Source organism: Seriola lalandi, unplaced genomic scaffold (assembly GCF_002814215.2).
Source record: "Seriola lalandi dorsalis isolate HSWRI2012SDOR001 ecotype SW California unplaced genomic scaffold, Sedor1 jcf7180002054511, whole genome shotgun sequence".
Classification (NCBI taxonomy): Eukaryota; Metazoa; Chordata; class Actinopteri; order Carangiformes; family Carangidae; genus Seriola; species Seriola lalandi.
The window spans coordinates 342,629-362,028 of NW_019525064.1; the positions used below are offsets into that span (position 1 = coordinate 342,629).

At 44.7% G+C, this 19,400-nt stretch overlaps 1 protein-coding gene across 1 annotated transcript in view; it reads right to left on the reverse strand.

Annotated features, from left to right (window-relative positions):
• Positions 1-19,400, reverse strand: part of atp10a (ATPase phospholipid transporting 10A) — a 35,273-nt gene that overhangs the window by 3,490 nt on the left and 12,383 nt on the right. Inside the window, exons 10-20 of the mRNA XM_023413319.2 lie at positions 17,821-18,379; positions 13,497-13,600; positions 12,909-13,035; positions 12,602-12,786; positions 11,133-11,493; positions 7,395-7,471; positions 6,064-6,189; positions 5,186-5,386; positions 4,214-4,294; positions 3,992-4,096; positions 73-260 (exon numbers count right to left, since the gene is read on the reverse strand). Of these exons, the coding sequence (XP_023269087.1) occupies positions 73-260; positions 3,992-4,096; positions 4,214-4,294; positions 5,186-5,386; positions 6,064-6,189; positions 7,395-7,471; positions 11,133-11,493; positions 12,602-12,786; positions 12,909-13,035; positions 13,497-13,600; positions 17,821-18,379 (2,114 nt within the window). The remainder of the gene's footprint in view (positions 1-72; positions 261-3,991; positions 4,097-4,213; positions 4,295-5,185; positions 5,387-6,063; positions 6,190-7,394; positions 7,472-11,132; positions 11,494-12,601; positions 12,787-12,908; positions 13,036-13,496; positions 13,601-17,820; positions 18,380-19,400) is intronic.

The window sequence follows — 19,400 nt, forward strand, 5'->3', positions numbered from 1 at the left end:
TTAATCACTGATGAACTTCATGGCACACGTAATAAATATTTGAAAAACGAGCCGCAAATAGCAGCAGTGTACCGAGGCAGCAGCGCCGCTACAGGTGTGATGACACAGAGCAGGTAGAAGAGGGGGTCCTGCAGCAGCCTCTGCATGGTCCAGTAGGGGTTAGAGGGGGGGTAGCAGGTGGGACAGGAGGTGTTGTAGCACAGAGCCACGGTGAAGAACAAGGCTATACTGAAGGAGATAGACAGCCAGTTCATCCAGGTCTACAGGGGAAGGACACAAGGAAACGTTTCATCAATTTACTTTGTTTAGTTTCCTAAAATATTAACAGGAACAAAAAAAAAAAAGAAGATGTGTGAACACACACACACACACACACACACACACACACACACACACACACACACACACACACACACACACAAAGCAGTGAGAACCAGAGGGACGTACATGACATTTTGGATGAAATGGACATATATAAACACGTATGTATGTATAGATATATAAATATATATATATATATATACACATCCACCGGCCACTTCATTAGGTACACCTGTTCAACTGCTCGTTAACGCAAATATCTAATAGGCCAATCACATAGCAGCAACTCACTGCATTTAGGCACATAGACACGGTCAAGACGATCTGCTGAAGTTCAAACCGAGCATCAGAATGGGGAAGAAATGCGATTTAAGTGACTTTGAACGTGGCGTGGTTGTTGGTGTCAGGCGGGCTGGTCGGAGTGTTTCAGAAACTGCTGATCTACTGGGATTTTCACACACAACCATCTCTAGGGTTTTACAGAGAAAAGAGAAAACATCCAGTGAACAGCAGTTCTGTGGATCAGTTTCTCTTGTTGATGCCAGAGGTCAGAGGACAAAAGGCCAGACTGGTTGGAGCTGATAGAAAGACAACAGTAACTCCAACGACCACATGCAGGAGAGCAGCTCTGAACGCACAACACGTCGAACCTTGAAGCAGATGAGGCGACAGCAGCAGAAGACCGCAGCGGGTGGTCGGGGGTATATCCTCAGCACCAACCGAGCATCGTTTAAACGCCACAACCTGCCCGTCCCTTTATGAGCACAGTGCGCCCGTCTTCTGATGGCTACTTCCAGCAGGATAACATCACCATGTCACAAAGCTCAAATCATCTCAAACTGGTTTCTTGAACACGTGGCCTCCACAGTCGCCAGATCTCACTCCATCAGAGCGTCTCTGGGACGTGGCGGAGCGGCGGATTCGCATCATGGATGTGCAGCCAACAACATGATGCTATCATGTCAATATGCACCAAAACCTCTGAGGACTGTTTCCAGCACCTCGTTGAATCTGTGCCACAAAGAATTAAGGCAGTTAGGTTAAGTGAAAGGGATCCAACCCGGTACTAACAGGGCGAAGATGTGTTACTAATCATACTTCAAAATGAGGAACAGCTCAGTGATGATGGAAAAATGAAACTAAACTAAACTCAACATGGTAGAAGGGGGGGGGTGCAGAGAGACGCAGACAATGGAGATGCAGGAAATGAACCAGGTTCCCTTTAACGCGGCCTCTTCAAGGCGGGGATGTTGTGACTTTATTTCACCTCGCCGGCGGGACAGATGCCGACGCTGTTGTGTTACACGTCACGCCTCTGATCCCTGAACGCCCGCGTGCTCTCTAAAAATCACACACTGGAGCAGCATCATGCCGGCGTTGTGTTTGGCTCAGAGTAAACAAAGGATGGGGTTGGGGGGGGAATCAGGGATCAGAGTGAGATCCAGTAAAGAGGAAGGAAAAGAACGAGAGACCCTGAGAACTGGAGGAGAAACGTATGTAAAAGGTCGTGTAACACAAGCTGTGTGGATTCTGCTGTGAAAGGTCGGGGAGAGAAACTTCCTGTCGTTACAAATGCAGTCACAACTTCCCTCAGTCAGAGAGGGAAATCATGGGAGCCGTGGCAAGACAGAAGGAGTTCACCGTCGACCACACAGTGACAAAAAGGAAAAAGAGACAGACAGAAGAACACCACCGAGTCCCGACTCAAACCAAGTCCGAGTACGCAACGATTTCTTTTCGAGGACACTTGATATCAGAGAGAAATGTGGAACGTCAGTGAAGTAATGTAGGACTGTCCCCAACACGCCTGCAGGGAACGCATCCACCCGCAAAGACACATCCCAGAGGACGACTAAAAAGTGGATCAGAGGTCACAGTAAGTCTTGAATCACACCACGGAGGGAAAAACACAACGAGGCGGCAACTTCAGGGAAATCTGAATGCAGCAAAAGACATGCAGAATATTCAACACGGAATTCAATTTAGACTTTCACTAACCCACAACAGATGCATCCAAGTACACACAAATCCACGAAGAACAATATGATCCCCCACCGACACAGACAGACAGACAGACACAGAACATGCAGAACGAAGCTTGTGATCGGATCAGTTCTGGCCGTGCTGCGCTCCGACACATGTGGAGGGCAGAGAGGGAATGCTGCTCTCAGTGCCATGCGTCTCCGCGCAGGAAAAAAAAACCAAACTTGCCAATTTCCATTACTGACCATAAATTCAGCAGCCAGGTGGAATACGACGGTGTCTCGTGCACAGTCTCGTGCACAGTCTGGAAGGGTACTACACTGCACTGCACTGTAAGGATGGCGAGGAAGAGGACACGTGGTCCAAAACAAAAGCAGAGGCAGCAGGTTGATCTGCACTGAAAATCAAATGTGACCCATCCAAACAAACATTTAGGGAACTACAAGCTGGAAAAACTCCTGCCAGGCTTCACGAGTCGGCTACCATCTCGTTTCCAAATCCACCTGAACCTTTCTATGAAACACATCGTCTCTGCCGTGTGACAACAATCGAACATTAATCTATAACAATCGAAAACAAAGATCAACAAAACGTTTATAATCAGCTGATCTGTTTGTTTTGAAGAGGAGGAGGAGGATGAAGAGGAAGAAGAAGAGACCTCTGCCGATAATTCAGATGAATCAGACAACTCCCATGATCCCACGCTATTTCACAACGTCACCAAACGCAGTGTTTTGTTATTGTTTTGATTGACAGACTCTGAGCAGCTGAAGTTACATACTGTGCATTTAACAGGTCAATAAGTCAGTTTTCATTCATACAGCCTCCCGACTCTCGACCAGCAACTCCCATATATGACCCTTTCATTAGAGCTGAATTAGTCACATGTTTCTTAATTGGCTTCATTCGTCCCGGGCTTCGTCTAAAACAATTAAACTGTAGTAGCTGGATTGGATTTGTAGTTACTCAACATTGTGGTGATTCTCACCGGGGTTGTACTCCACTGCTCTGTTGTATGTTTTACTTGCCGTCTCCTCAGATACCTTTAATTGACTTTCCCCGCCGTTTACCGATCATGAATGTTCCCGTGCAGCCGGAGAATGAAGAACCTGCCAGCTGAGCATTTGGAAACGTTTTCGTTCGTGGTCGATGCAGCTCGCCGTGAACACTCCTCTGCACGAGGGGCCGTCGTGTCCAGGAAGGCAGTTAGTGAAAAGGACATTTTTCATGTACAAAACTTGTCAGGCTAAATTTACAGCCTCGGCATAATGGAAAAGACTCCCGATTCAATGCAGGGTCATAAATTTAAAATGGTTTGTGACTAAGACCGCCGGGCCGTTTACGAGAACCATGAGATTACCTGAGAGAGAGAAAAAAAAAAACCAAGAGGGAGGGGAGAAGATACGCAGGTGTTTTGGAGCTGTGTGGCAGTGTGAAGTGCCTTTGTGGTTTAGACAGTTTGCAGACAGACTGTCAGGCTGATGTATAGGCTCTGATGCTGCAGTGCTTTCTGGTTCAATGTAATCAGCCAGAGTTAAATATCCACGTGCCTGTCAGCCCTCTCACAAAGCCAACATGCTGATACGAGAGAGAAACAGCAGCGCTGGGGAGAGAAAGGAAGCGTTTCTCTCTCCTCAGCTCAAGTGAAGAAATCTGCCATCAGTGAGTTTAAAATGAATTTCTTTACCCAGGTTTTGGTCTCAATGCCCAAGTGCAGCAGAATGGTGAATAAAGCGAGGGTGGTGATGGGAGTTCCCCATGTAAACAGATCCACATCAGAGTCAGCGTAGGCCTGGGGAGAGGAAGAGGGAGAGTGGGAGGAGACAGGGAGGAAAGAGGGGAAATGATGAGTAAGTAAGAGCAACAAACTGAGTGAAGACCAGCTGATGGAAATGAAAACCAGACTCACGAAGTAAGGAATGAAGAAGCAGACCAGACTCTGGTAGAAGGCATCGATCATGTTCATCCAGAACATATATGGCTTATATTCCTGCAGGAGAGAACCAGAGATCCACAGTCATGCGTCTCATCAGTGTGACCGAGCGGAGCGGAAATAAATAAAGATGAGTATCCTCTTAAATTCTAAAGACATTTTTGCTAAATTAGATTGAGATTCTATAAGATATATTTGGTTTTAGATTTACAACAATTATTTTCATAATCGGTTAAACGGTTAATTATTTTCTTGATCAATCGATTAATCTATGAAATGTGAAAAACTATTGAAAGATTCCTGTTACAACTTCACAGAAACGCAAATTGCTTGATTTGTGGCAGTAAATCCTGAAATCCGCCTCACCCCTGACTAATCAGAAAATGGCCACGCCCTCAATTATGCCTACATTTTAGCCTTAATAAAATTTAAATGTGCGAGTTAAATAAAAGTTCACTCCCTGTGCAGGTGTCATGAAGGAGGAAATTAGCTCTAGAGACCAAAACTGTTTTTGCACCAGTCTGTACACATGTTGATTTCTGCTGTAAAGTTGGACATTTTAACATGGGAGTCTATGGGGACTGACTCACTGTTGGAGCCAGACTCTAGTGGTCGTTAGAGGAACTGCAGCTGCTGCCAATTCTGTGTTGGCGGATCAAACCGATATTTGGCCTTTTCCCTGAAAAGTTACTGACTAATATATAAATTGAGGAATTGTAAAATGAGCATTTCACTGTGATATTGTAATGTCGACCATTTATTCTGCCATGATCGGAGCAGAACAGACCCTTTATCGTTAGTTTTAATGTAATGTGATGAATGTGAAGTGATGTCAGTTTAGTTTCCAGTGGCTTCTGTAAACATTGATCTATTAAAATCTTTCATTTTTCCAGGCTCATATTCTCCCCGTGTTGTTGTTAAACGCTGGAACAGAAAATGTGACGGGACCTCGGAGTTCTGGCCGGTCATGTAGAGCTGAGGTAGTTGCTGGAGAGTCTCCGCTGACACGTCTTTGTCCAGAGTGCCAGTGATGAGTTGTGGGAAGGCAGAGAACATCATGTTGAAGAAGATGAGATACCACTGGTCAATCATGGCTGAACCTGAGAACCCACAGTAGAACTGATACCAGAAGATGAGCGCTACAAACATCTGTGGGAAGAAAAGGACGTAATCAGCGCGGATCCAAACGAGGAAGCAGAGGAGAGAAAACAAGGACACACACCCTCGGTTTTTAACGCATCTAAATGACATATATAAACCCTTTTCCGCCAAAATTAACAGGCTCTTTAAAACATGTGAAAACCCACTGATAAAAGCCAAATGACCCCTTTTTCATTGCCATTGATCGGACTGAGGACACACACAACTGCAGAGAGTGATGTCATCACATGCGATGAGAGAGAGAGAGAGAGAGAGAGAGAGAGAGAGAGAGAGAGAGAGAGAGAGAGAGAGAGCCGCTGGCCGCTGTGCAAACTGGTAAAACGGATCTGTAGCGTCTCATCTCCGGGTTGGAGCTCCTGTGAGACGTTTCCGTCATGTGTTTTTAAAACTTACTTCGGGGCTGCAGCTCACTCTTTCATCCTGAAGCGCTGTGTAGCCCCGTGCTGGACAGGTGACAGGTCTGTTTACAGTGTTTGTCCGATAAATACCTGCGTCTACTGCAGAGTTATTTGACCCGGATGTGACTGCAGATTGAACCCTTTTCCACTGCCGACAAAAGGCCGATGTCTTAGCGGGTTTTTTTGACCAGTGGAAAAGGGGCTATAGACACACAGACTGTTACTGCGCTCACTAATATTCAGTGATCAGTACATAAAGATGCTTACAGCGTTTTTGTAGAAGAAATAGAGGATCATGTTAGCCAGTCTGGAGTAGCACCAGTGTCCGTGGACCAGCAGAAGCTTCTGGAGATACCGGAAACGTGGGAGAGCGAAGTCGCTCGCCATCACTGCCTGCAAAACACCAGAAGGACCAAACAGTCAATCTCATCCATCCTGCACTTTCGCCCTCCCTCACACCATCTACACACACACACACACACACACACACACACACGATTTGTGCAGCTATTAATGTCTGGTCCTGCTACACTCGCCTGCCGCCCTTTAATGAATCTTTAGCGGTGTATAATCTTTCCAAAGCAATAAGCCTTAAACGAGTTGTCCACCTTTCGGGATTCATCGTTACAGCGGCGAGAATCTGCCGGTCTCATCTATCAACATCGGAAACAAAACCCTCCCTGGAGGCAAGCCTGGTTCATAACTTACATTTTAAACAACGGCGCTAACTCTTCATGACACCTCTCAACTGTCAACAGCATCTGTCAACAAGAAAAATAACAGCAGATGCCTCATTGTGCAGCAATTTACTTTCTGCTGCGCTCTAATAACAGCCTCGTAACGAGCGCGTGGGGAGTGCGCTCCTAGCAGAAGAAAGGTGTGTTAATCATAATGCAGCGTGTGTGCTGGCCCGAGTGCAGAAATGTGCGTCTCAGCACACCGTGGGATCCCGAGGAGTGACTGCTGTGTCATTAAAAGCAAATTTGATTAACAATGATTAATCTAGTGGCTCAGTTAAGGACAGGATACTGAGACTTTAACAGATGTGCTACACAGCAGCGTGTCTGTGAAGCCTCCCCTGGAAGTTAATTGGGAATCTCCATCATTGCGATGCAAAAATCACCTTTCTGGAACAGGGCACTACTATAAAATGCACAAGGGGGGGTGTGGGTCAACTGGTTTTTTTTTTCTTGTCTTCCTGCAGCTGTTTTTCAGTGATGCTGCCTTAGCTGTGGCTTTGGCTGTGACCTTAGAGCAGGAAGAGAATCTGGTGTGGATGGAGTCGAGACCATAAAGTGTACCGATTTTCTGCAGGGTCGCGGGAGAAGATACCTGAGTCAGCAACACACAGGCAATCCTATTTAGAGGAAGTGTATGGATGTGGGGCTAAAACACACACTTAAGAGTAATGAAAAACCATTAACTATGCTGAAGAAGTGTCTTCGCTTGTTCGTTTATCTTCTCTCCCGTAGATCCTCTCACTTTCTACTCATCCTCTACTTTCGTTTTTCCTTCTTATGACCCCCCTTCGACTCTCTTCATCCTTCATCTCCCCCTGTTCCCAAACGATCACGCCAAGGTTTTTGTTTCCTGCTTACCTGCATGCCCTCCTGTCCCGAGATCCCCACGCCCACGTCCGCTACCTGGATCATGCTGACGTCATTGGCGCCATCACCTGTAATTAATACAGAGATAATACATCAACTGTAATCAAGAGATCAACAGGCCGTCAGTTCGTCAGCAGCCTGGAAGCAGAGAGAAGTTATATTATGGTAGCTGTGCATGCATGTGTATGTGTGTGTGTGTGTGTGTGTGTGTGTGTGTGTGTGTGTGTGAGAGAGAGAGTGTGTGTATTATCCAGTGTTTACCAGGTGCCCTTCACCAGCTCCACTGTCCCTCTGGCTGTGGTGGCTGATGTGAGGTGTGTTTTTATTTACTTTTCTGCTCCACTTTGAGGGCTGCTGATACTTTCTTTTGTCACCGCAGGTGGGAGAGTGGGAGGTGAAGTGTCGGCGGGCAGAGAGAGATTTGTTGTCAAAACACTAAACAGCGCTGGAGTGGCAGCGCAAGGTGAGTGTGAGAGGTGGGCGGTAATGAGCGCTCGAAAAGAAGTTACCGTCGATGCAGTCGGACAAAATCCACCAACACACACGTCTGTAAAACTACAGTTTATATATATTAAAAGGGAACTCCACAGAAAGTCTCATGAAACTCCCCCTGGAGACAAACCGATAACTTGTGATATTAATCAGCTAACGTTAGCTACCACAGCCAACACCGTCTCCTCACTCTACGGCGGCTATTTGTAAGTTTTCCTCTGCCGCCGAACGTGGAGTCTTGCCGAGAGCAGGTGGTGATTGACGAGCGCTTCAGCCAATGTTGCATTTATAATACAAGAGGTTATAATCCAGGACAGATTGGAAGTGATGATATGGGCTGATACCAGAGAGGTACTGGGTACCTGGGTTTCTCCACCTCCCCGCCCCTTTAGGAGACCAGCAGCAGGTTTGAGTCTATTATCAGTATATTATTAGCCTATCAAACTGACATGACTTTGTACTGGGCTGATCAGATGTCGTTAGTAGATAAAAGGCAGCGGCAAAAAAGGTGCAAATTTGTCCGTGTTGCATCGTCTATTGTTGTATTCTTTTGGCAGGGACAAGTAATCCATCAGTTAGTGTTAAAAATGCCCGAGCTTTGTGCAGCAACAGGCTGTGATAACAAGAAAAACGGATCTGTCTTTTCTTTCCCTAAGGATGCAGAGAGGTAAGTCTAGACAGGGATAGATTTTAATATTAGCTACTGTCACATTTCATGCCAGTTGCCTTCGCTTGAGGGACAACACCCACTTAGGAGACCGGAACTGTTTCCCATTTCATACCACTGGCGCTGCCTTTAATGCAGCATCTTCTGTATAGAGGGTCTTTGCTGGTACGGGCAGGGGCTAGCTGGTTAGCATGCTAACTTCAACGTGACAGAAACAAGAGTTAACATTGGTGTTACTTTCCACCTCTGGAGACAGATGTTGATGAGTAAAGGAATGAAGCAAAACTTACAAAATAGCTCCTTTAATGCTGTGTCATAAAATCCAGCTCACAAGGCAATCCAGCTAGTTAGCCGGCTAGCTAGCATGCTTAGCCTTGTTAAGCTAAATAAAAGGAGAGGTTAGTTATTGATTCTCTGTGCCGTGTGTATTTACAGCAGCTTCTAGCTTTGTTGATTACTTTGGCCTTGTTTTTACTCTTGCTAACAACAGCTAACTTGCTAAATTTGGTAGCAGTAGATTAGCTTAGAAGAGGCTAATGTTGACAACTCTTTTCTCAGGAAACGTCTGACTGGGAAAAATAAATGAAACTTTAAAAAAGCACATTTTGAATTAAAAAGCTATTAAGTTAAAAAGTCATAACAATCTATTAAAATCTTTAAAAATGTGTTGGTTGCTCTATTCATATGACCATTTATTTCACGCCTTCTTTATTTATTTAATATTGAACACTTTTAGGTTCCATATTGGACTTTAACTACTGATTATTTTGATAATCAATTAATCTGGATGATTGATTATTTTCTGATTTAGTTTTTAGTCTAGAAAATATTGTAAAATTGACATGAAATTATTGAATTACTTTTCTGTTCTGTCTTAAAATACAACTAACTTTTCAAAGCAGTGTACACGGCGTGTCTAGATCATATTCAATCCTTTTTTTTTTGCATCTTTTTCTTGCTTACTGTGGATGATTTAAATTGCTGTAACAGCAGGAAAACAAATGACACATTGAAATGTTGTGTGAGGTAAAATATAATTAACATATAGATTACAGTAGGCGGAGGCTCCATTCTTGTTAGTGTCTGAAAGGTCTGAAAACAATGAAAATAATAAGATTAGAGCGCTGATAGATGTTAGAGCTGCAGCATCATCTGCTGTTTGCAGCTGCAGTGTTTTCCTCCACATTACTGCAAACATAGCAGTGACAGAAAAGAGCTTGTCTGGCAAAGTCGTGATCCTCCTGAGTGCAGCACAAACAAACAAATGGAAAGCAGGAGAAAGACGCCCTCATGTCACCTCCGTTATGCTAAAAGTGTATAATTACTAAAGGGTCCTTAAAATAACACTGTTTCAACTCAGTGGTCACAGCAATGGTGCAGAAAGTGTGTATGTTTGATGACTGAGCACTTCTCTCCGGCCTAAACCTAAATAATTGTTATAAATATTTATTTAAGAGGAAAAGATGTTTATGTTCATGCTGCTTGAAGAAAAGCCTTTGGGCTGCTACACGGTTATTTGACAACTCTATGAATTATGAATATTTCGTTTGCTGAACTGGCCAAAATATTTCATGCTCCCACACTCAAACTATCAGCTGCTCAGGTTTTTCTTTTTGGACGACGCATCACCTGAAAACACATAAATGAATGCAGATTTTTCAAATGGTACACTTGATAGTTTCAGTTTCTGTGGGTAAGGTATTTAAGAAGTGTTTGACTTCATGTGAAATGTGTATTTAGTTTATACACAATGGCTACATGCCAGCATAGGCTTCACTAAGGTTTGGCAAGTCTGTAGTCTGAGCTTTTATTGCAACACAGGCTTCCTTGTTAAAAATTTCCAAACCTTATCTGTTAAAAAATATAAATAACCCTGATGCTCCTTTCAGAGTCACAGAAAACATTGTACAACTGCGTTCACTGGAAAAACAAGACTATGTCACACCTCAGAGGTTTTATAAAAGTCTGATTAAAATCAGATGCTGGTCCTTTTCTACTCCTCCTGGGAAATAATCTGGAACCAGGACTGGAGGTGTAGACCTGTCTCACCATGCTTCAGTGATGCTTAACATTAGTCCAAGTTGCGGTCTGACCAACTGGTTACCGTTTTGGAGAGGCAGCACGCTTTTCAAAGTAGGCACAAGTTATCGAGACGACTGATGAACATGAAATACTTCAGGTAAGCCAGTTTGAAGTTGTAATGTTTGCGTCCACGTGCTCCTTCGGCAGCTGTGTTTTCAGGGGCTCAGGCGTGTTTTAATCTGTCTGGACGCTGCTGGTGAGAGCCTGAAGGTTCAAGACTCCAGCTTATAGTTTAATCAGTGTAGTGATAAGGAATGTTTATTTCCCAAATTTAGCTCCTCACATTAAATATTCATATTCTCTTTTGAACAGGATTGGAAATGATTTTGGACAGGTTCTTCCTTTTTTGACAAGTCTGATATCAACATGAATTTTAATCGTCTAACTGTGATCTTGAGATGGACCATAAACACCAAGCTCAAAGACAAAGATATATTACACTGTACATGTGAATGTGTGTGATAGTGTCTTGTTGACCTGGTACTTACCTATGGCCAGAGTCATGACCTTCAGCTTGTTCCGCACCAGTTTGACCACCATGCTCTTCTGCAGCGGCGTGGAGCGGCAGCAGAGCACTGAGCGACAGCTCCGCGCTACAGCCAGAAACTTATCCTCCAAACTCTTATCCAGGGCATAAGCCAAGGTCCTCCCATCAATTACCAGGCCCAGCCGGTGCACCATGAAGGGAACGGTGTGGGAGGATGAGGAGGAGGACGGAGATGAAGAGGGATAGATCTCAAAGGGTGGAAAGTTAGCGTGGAAGGCCTTGGTGGTTTGGTCTGTAGAGCTGCAGAGGAATTTGGCCTGGATGTAGTGTAAACTCTCCTCCAGCAACAACGCACATGCCTCCTGGTTCAGAGACAGGCAGAGAGGGGGCTGGACTTCAGGATCAGGACACCGAGTTGTTTAATATCAAACTGTCTGACCTGCTTCACATCTGGCAGCCAGATGCTTCAGCAGCAAAGAATTAAACATCGTGGGTCCTCAGATGACTGTCTGACCTCATTTTTTAATACTGGCAGTTGTTCAATTAAGATAAAGGACAAACAAATAAATTAAATTAAAAGGAATCGTTAAAACATGTTGGGAAATAAGCTTATTGACTTTGATGCTGAGAACTGGATGAGAAGATTGATACCACTCTATACGATAAATAATAACCAGCACAGTTAGCTTAGCTTAGCATAAAGACTGGTACACGATGATGATGTAGGTGGAGGGCCGGGCGGAGCGTCAACAGCACTAGCTTGATTTCCAGAACTTCCATAATGAAGCTTTGATCTGTCAGTTATTTTCTTGATTTATTGATTAATCAATCGTCAATGAAATGCAAACAAGGAAAATTGTGGAAAATTAACACAGATTTCGACGATTAATCAAGTAAAGGATTAACCAAATGTTGATCGAATAACTGTCAACCAGCTACTTGTTTTGGCTCTACACGTTCCATACTATTTCTTTGTGCAAGAATCTAAGTGTGAAAACGACAAATTGAGGTTTTACCGAAGGGCTTATGGGCTTGTTGTCATACTGTTGCCAGGTAACCAGCAGAAATACCAGGAAGTGGCATGAAACTGGCATTTAACCCCCTGTAAAACCGCAACTCTTATTTTTCTACAGATAAACAAATGGACAGAACCAGGCTAGCTGTTTCCCCTAGTTTCCAGTCTTTATGCTAAGCTAAGCTAACTGGCTGCTGCTTCATGTTTACTGCACAGATAAGAGTGGCATCAGTCTTCTCATCTTAACTATTGGCATCTATTCCTTTAATTAAACAGTCTGAAAAAACACCAGCATATTTTATATATTATCTTTTATTTACTGTATATTTACTATATTTTAGGAGCAAACCCAAGCAACGTAACAATGTTCTGTTCTATATTCACTTTGGATATTGTAAACTTGAATGTGTCGATAACAAGGTGGAGTTTATGAAATCCTGGTTGGTGTCGCTCACCTGAGAATCAGCATTCAGTGTCAGGATCTCCTCCTCGGGGTCCAGCAGCTTGCAGGCATACGCTATATTCACGGCCGTTTCTTGTTTGTCACCCGTCAGCACCCATATCTGCAGGCCGGCCTTCCTCAGAGACGCTATAGTTTCAGGCACGCCGTCCTGCAGACGGTCCTCAATGCCCGTCGCTCCTGCAGGTGAAGACGCACGACTGTGACAAACCCTCCAACAATAACATTATATACTTATTTAAACGACAACTGTGAACAGACCTTTGTGTGAGGAGGGCTGGAGACGGAGGAATATAAATTACCTAAAAGCTGGAGGTTTGTTTCCAGTCGCAGGGCCGACTCGAAGAGCAGCTCCTCTCTTCCCTGAATGGCCGTTTCAGCCTCCAGGTGACGCTGCAGCCAGCAGGCATACTCATCCTTGCTCAGGGTCTGGCACATGAACACAAACATTTACACACACACACACACACACACACACACACACACACACACACACACACACACACACACAAACACCATTATCTGTTAAGTTAACAGTGGAGCAGCTTCTCCTCCTTTGCCCACATAGCAGAGGAGGATCCACAGGAAAATGTGAGACCTTGAGAAGGTGTTTCATCACATTGCTCTGGTGAAGGGTTTTGCACAAGCAGGGATATAATGAGCCCAGCTTGTGAGAGCATAAATTAACAGCCTGGGAAAGTGGCACAGATTGCAGCTGAGTCACGAAGAATGTCACTTTAGGAAGCGCCGGTCTATGTGATCATCTGTGCTGGGCTACAAACACAACCTGCCGAACAGCCACTGAGACGCATCATCTGCACCTTCTAAAGCAGTTTAATTAGAGAGGGCCTTTGTTCAGCACTTCTTAAGGAGATATGAATCCCCGTTACCTTTTTTGCAATGCACAGCGTGCGAAGGCCATCTGCAGCGTACAGGTTCAGATAGTTCTGGGTCCTGTAGATGATCTTTTTCTGGCGTTTCCCTTTGGAGTTACCTTAAAAAACAAAAAACAGAAATCAAGATTAAACATTCTTGTTTTTGGGGAATTTGCGTAACTGTTTGAGTGTTTTTGGTTCCACACTTGCCAAAGGCTTCTTCCAAGAGGCACATGAAAGCCATCTGTCTTCACACCTAAACTTACCATGTTCACTGCTCCTCGGTACATTTCAGCAAGTCTCCACATCACTCATCGAGTAAAATGTGAAAACAACATGACCAACCGTAATTTATCTGCTTCAATTAATTCTCTAAATGAGTGAATATTACATGTCGTTTGAGATGTTTTTTTGAAGTATCAGGTTTTGTACGTGAGTCTTGCTGAAGTGTCTCTGTGGCGCAGCATGCCGGCGTCTTTCTGGCACGGTGACGGCGTACAAACAGATTGGCTTCATCAGACACAGATGCACCGGCCAACCCTCCGACTGCCAGCCATGTAAGCTCACTAATAACACAACAGCTTTGCTACACACGCACTGCCACACAAACTTATTCTTACTGACAGGAAAAAATCAAACACAACAACTCTCCATAGTCTCTGAGTCTTTAAAGGGACTTTAAACACGATGAACATGTGTGAACGTCTGATGTAAAACTGATGCAGCAGCTTCATCTTCACTAATATTCTTGTTATTTGTGAGAAAAAAACTCTTTCCTTCCTTTTTGGCAGAGGGGAAAAAAAGTATTTCCAAGGACAGCAGGAGTTTTTGTTTTTGACAAATAGCTGCTAGGCCCAGACTGCTCTGCAGATGCAGGTGGAACTGCACACAATGTTTATTTTACCTACTCCTGAAGACTGGAAAATCCACCAAAAACAAGACGTGTCCAACAGAGAAAGTCCAATATTCACTCTCCTTTTAGTTCTGGTCAGCTCCTCAGAGAGGTCTGTGGTTCTTTAGCTGCTAACCTGACATGTGGTGCTTGGCGGGTTACGTTCAGTGCGGTTGTGCAGCTATTTCGTCTTTTTGAGAGAAGTGAGAGTGAATGAAAACGAAAACCACAGAGTGAGGTGATGATTATTTGTGGGTCTGTCACCATTGTCGTTATTAAAATATTGATTGATTTCAAGTGGACGACTTCCTATCACCATATGATGTTTTTTTTAATACAGACATATGATGAGTGAAATAATCATCAACACCATGACTGAGTGTTTCCAACTTCACAGTCTCATAAAAACAGATTCAGAATTTCATACGTCACAAACTTCAGGAACCAATCCTGTCAGCTTGTGGGGACGGGGCTAAATAAACCTGAAACCTTGTCAGTATATAGAGAGAGAGTTAGCATTAGCACAGCCACTAACACTGTGTCAGCCGCTGCCAGTTACAAGCTAACAAACAACATAAACAAATAAAAGATGCTAACGGCGCTAACCGCTCTGATCCGTCTGCTAGTCTCTGGTTCTGGTCTCAACAGACTCCTCCTCTGAGTCTGGGTCAAACATGTGGCTGAGTCTCTCTGATGTTTCCTCCTCTCACCATCTGGATACTCTCTGCGTTTTCACCTGTCCACCTGGAGCCAGCAAGTGGTGGGCGGGGCTCAAGGCCTGATCCAGATTGTTCATTGAGGAAGTAAGAGGAGATTTAAATCTTTTCCCCTCCACTTTTCATGTGTGAAAAACCAACTTAAACACAATATTAATCATAGCAGAGGATTTTTTTTTTACACAGTTTAAAACATGTCTGGAGAGGAACTTTAACATGCAAATTCTGCTTTGAGGTGGAATGTGCTGTTTTACCAGCAGCAGCAGCAGCAGCAACAGTAGAGTTACTTCATCAGACACGCACTTCAACTTCTAAGCCCCAAGGGTGTGCAGTCTACCTCCGGCACCTCCACGTGCACTGTTATTAGAGTGACACTGAACAACTCCCTCATCGCCTGAATGGAGCCATTATGCAGGTCTGTGTTATGAGGAGGCTCAACTCTCGCTGTGCTCTAATTGGCTGCTTTGACCCAATGGTAAAACAAAGAAGTGAGTTGTCCGAGCGAAGACACACCCTGTCGGCCTTTTAAGGTGGTGAACTGAGACACAGGGTGGAGGACGGGTGGGGACTGTCCCGTTTGGAGTGCGTCTCCTCCTAGTGAGCAGCACCGCTCTGTGCATTTTAAGTAAGTGAAAAACTTCCGTGCCAGCTCAGACATTGCTCTACGGAGGGCATTAGAAATGATGACCAATCAGCACAGCAGCTAAATGCAAAGGGACCGGCGTGGCCCTCATAATGGAAAAATCAATACAATAAATCACATTGTAATTCAGAATTCCTCAGAAAGAAGTGCACTGCATGTCAGCTGGAAAACATGCCAAAACAAGACGGGAGCGCTTTCCTCCACCTCCGACTCCACTGACGTGCTACAGTTAAACAAGTCTCCATTCAGCACGGGAGGATCGTTTAGTTGGAAAGCATTTCTCAGGGAGGCTGAGATGAACTGCCTGCCTCTAATGAACAGGAGGGAGCCACTAACCAGCCATGTGAAATAAATGAATTACCCACACGACACGACAGGACGCTTTTACTGAAGGAGGACTCGAGACAAGTTGCTGCACAGGTTGATTCAGGTCAGCCCATCAAAACATAAATCTGTGGAATATATATATATATATATACGACCGGTTTGTGGGGCTTTTTTACACCCAACACCACATCCTGAGGAGAAAATCCACATCTTACTAAATCACAGCCAGGGAGTAAAGAAAAGACGAGCACAGAAATCTTAAAAGAGGCGAACCACTTTCACAAAGTTGTTGGCGTTTCGTATCGTAACGTCACGACAGGAAAAAGGGGGAATCCGGTTCGACTTATCTTCACTTTCTGACGTGCAGACAAGCGCGTGTGTTGGCATTGCTATTACTACTTTCTCAACAGCTCGTGATCAGCAGATATAGTTAATAGTAGCTGTTAATTAGTTTTTAATTAAACATACAGACTCTCACACATTCCTGAGGTTGCTTTCATCCCGGAAACAAACTGCTTGAGAGGGACTGAGATCGTTTGATTATTTGGGTTTCAAACATGTTCTGTAATAAAATCTTAAAAGCAAAAATCTGTAAAAAAACATTTGAGAACCACAACACTTTCACACCAGCCAAAACAAACCCAAACCAAACAAGCAAACGCATCAGAGTTCATTTAAACAAGATCAGACGAGGAGCCTTTAACTCCACCCGCCCCGTCAGTAACTCAGGCTTTCTGTTTAAAGTCTCACGCCGAGCTCAAGATCACAGACTTCTCCGAGCTCCTCCAGAGCCAAAGAACAGATCACAAGTCATACCACTCATTACAGGTAAAGTGATGCTCCTTTTAACGTGTGGCCACAAATCTCTTAGTTGAAACAAGTAGTTAATCAACAGAAAACGTAAAAATCGCCAACTAATCGATCATTTAAGACGAAATAAGAATCCTGAAGGTGTTAACTTGGGCCTCCGGGGGAATTACGATGACGTTAGACTACACGATTAATAAATTCATTAAAAAATATAACGTAAACGTGAAATAATCTTCAGCTGCAGCATGAAAACGTGTGTGTTGCGTGAAGCTGAGCGCTCCGGGACAGATGTCTGGTGACTGTGTGCGACGCATTAGTGAAAAGTGCCTGTGTGGCTCTTTGTGTGCCTGGAATACTAACGACCTGCTACACCTCTGCCATTAGGATGTTGGAGAACTTGTAGAGTACAGAGGAACAAACACACAAAGAAGCCCGGAAGTGTTTTTTCTTTGTTTTTTTTAGGGACCTGTCAACGCAGGCATCCAGTTTTGCTGCAGTGACTCGCTCTAAAAATACAAGTTCTTACATAACATGTCACCTTATACGTTTACATCAGTGGAAAACATGAAGCTTCGGGGCAGAGGGGGTGAAACCTGGAGTGCTGTGTGAAAACAGAGACCGCCACCCCGTGCTGGCGTGTTAGTCCACAGACACTCACACGGTATAATCGCAGTTTCTCACCGAACCTGAAGCAGCTACGACTGAAAACAATCACTTTGGACTGAGATGAGTTCAGTGATTTCAACCGATCTGTGGTTCACAGCTATGATTCATTCTGGTGAAGTCTGCAGACATAATACAGCACCAGCCGCAACGCCCCCCCCCCCCCAAAATCACATCCTCAGACCACACTGACAGCGGTGCCATCATTTACCGAGAGTGCACCAACCACTACATCCACCTCCAGCCTGAGAAGAACTGAAGCGACTGTGGAAATGAGTGTTTTCCTACCTGTGTTGGGAGGTGTGATGAGGTCCATGATGACAGAGTCCGCACCTTTAGTGTACACAGTGATCTGATCCGTCAGCGGATGTCTGACCACCACGGACATGCGTTTCCTGGTGGAGTCGAAGCCCAGCGTGTGCAGCAGCTCAAAGCTCAGCTTCCCCAGGTGCGGCAGTTCCACAGTCACCTGGTCAGGGAGGCGTCCGACGAGGGAGCATTTGTAGGCCCTGGCGGCGTAGACGAGCGCAGCCTCGTCGGGCGACTCCGCCTCATAGCGCAGCTCGCTCTCCTCCGGGCCCCGCGCCTTCCCGTCGTAGCAGGGCAGAACGGGGCTGAAGGTGTGGTCCAGGCCTCTGGGAGGCTGCTCCTCGTCCAGCTTGGTGAGCGTGCTCTCTGCAGAGGGGGAGGACAGCATGCTGGAGCACCCTCTGTTGGAGGAGCGGTTCGTGATGAGGCTGGAGGAGCTGCTGCTGTTGGAGCCTGAGGTCAGTCGGCTCGGGGTGAAGCGTTTGATGAAGTCCTCGATGGTCTTCACCGGGGACTTCAGCTCAAACCTCATCCGGACCTGGAGGACAAGGACACCTGAGTCAAACACACCTAAAGCGGCAAGTAAGCAGAACTTATTCTCACAACAAAGCAGCTGTGAAGCTTCATTTTCAGCCTTTTATCATCACGTTACTGAACTGACGTCAGTTCAACAAAGTCAAACTCTTTCAGCTGCTGCTCCAGGCAAACATTAAGGTGATGTGTACTCCCCGATGATCCAACGTTCACTCCCACTACATGCAGTGAATGGTCAGCTGTGTGTGTGTGTGTGTGTGTGTGTGTGTGTGTGTGTGTGTTTAAAACGTGTCACTCATTTTACGTCACCGTCACTCAACAGAAAACATCGATGGTCATGATAGAAGTAAAGATCTGAAAACTTTGATGAAACGTGTCTTTTCAGCTCCTCCTGCAGGTTCCTCAGATGCTCATTAATCTCTGATCACGTCTAATGTTATTTAGTTATTCTCCCATGTTACTGTCATTCTCACTATAATATTACAGGTATTGTTTCTTTGTTTTTGTGCACAGTTTGAGTGTTTTCCTGCTCTATGTGCCCTTTAAACTGCCCCCTGGGGACAAATTAACTTAACTGAATTGAATGTCTTTCCCTCTATTGTCCAAAGTTACACTGATTTTGGGAAACACTTTTAAAGCTTCAAAAGTTTGTAAGTTTGGTTTTATGATCATTTTAATAATAGCAATAATAATATTAATAAGTTAGAAGCACAGTCAAAGTGAAGAAGAGGAAGATCATGAACAAAATCATGCTGAAGAAGAAGAAGAAGTCAACGAGTTAGAGCATCTGATTTCAGACAGAGCTTCATTTCAGTCTGAATACGCGGTGCAGAGCAAAAGGTTTAGGCACTAAAAGTAAAGTGCGGACGCTTTGAAAGATAAGTCCACAGTCCTTCTGTGTCTCAGTGTCTCTGTCTCTGCGGAGGCTCCATCATCTGTTGTAGGATGAATGGAGGACCGATCGGACGGCTCCCTGACGGTCCTGTGTGACAGATAATCTGAAACATTTAAAGTGCCTTAAACTT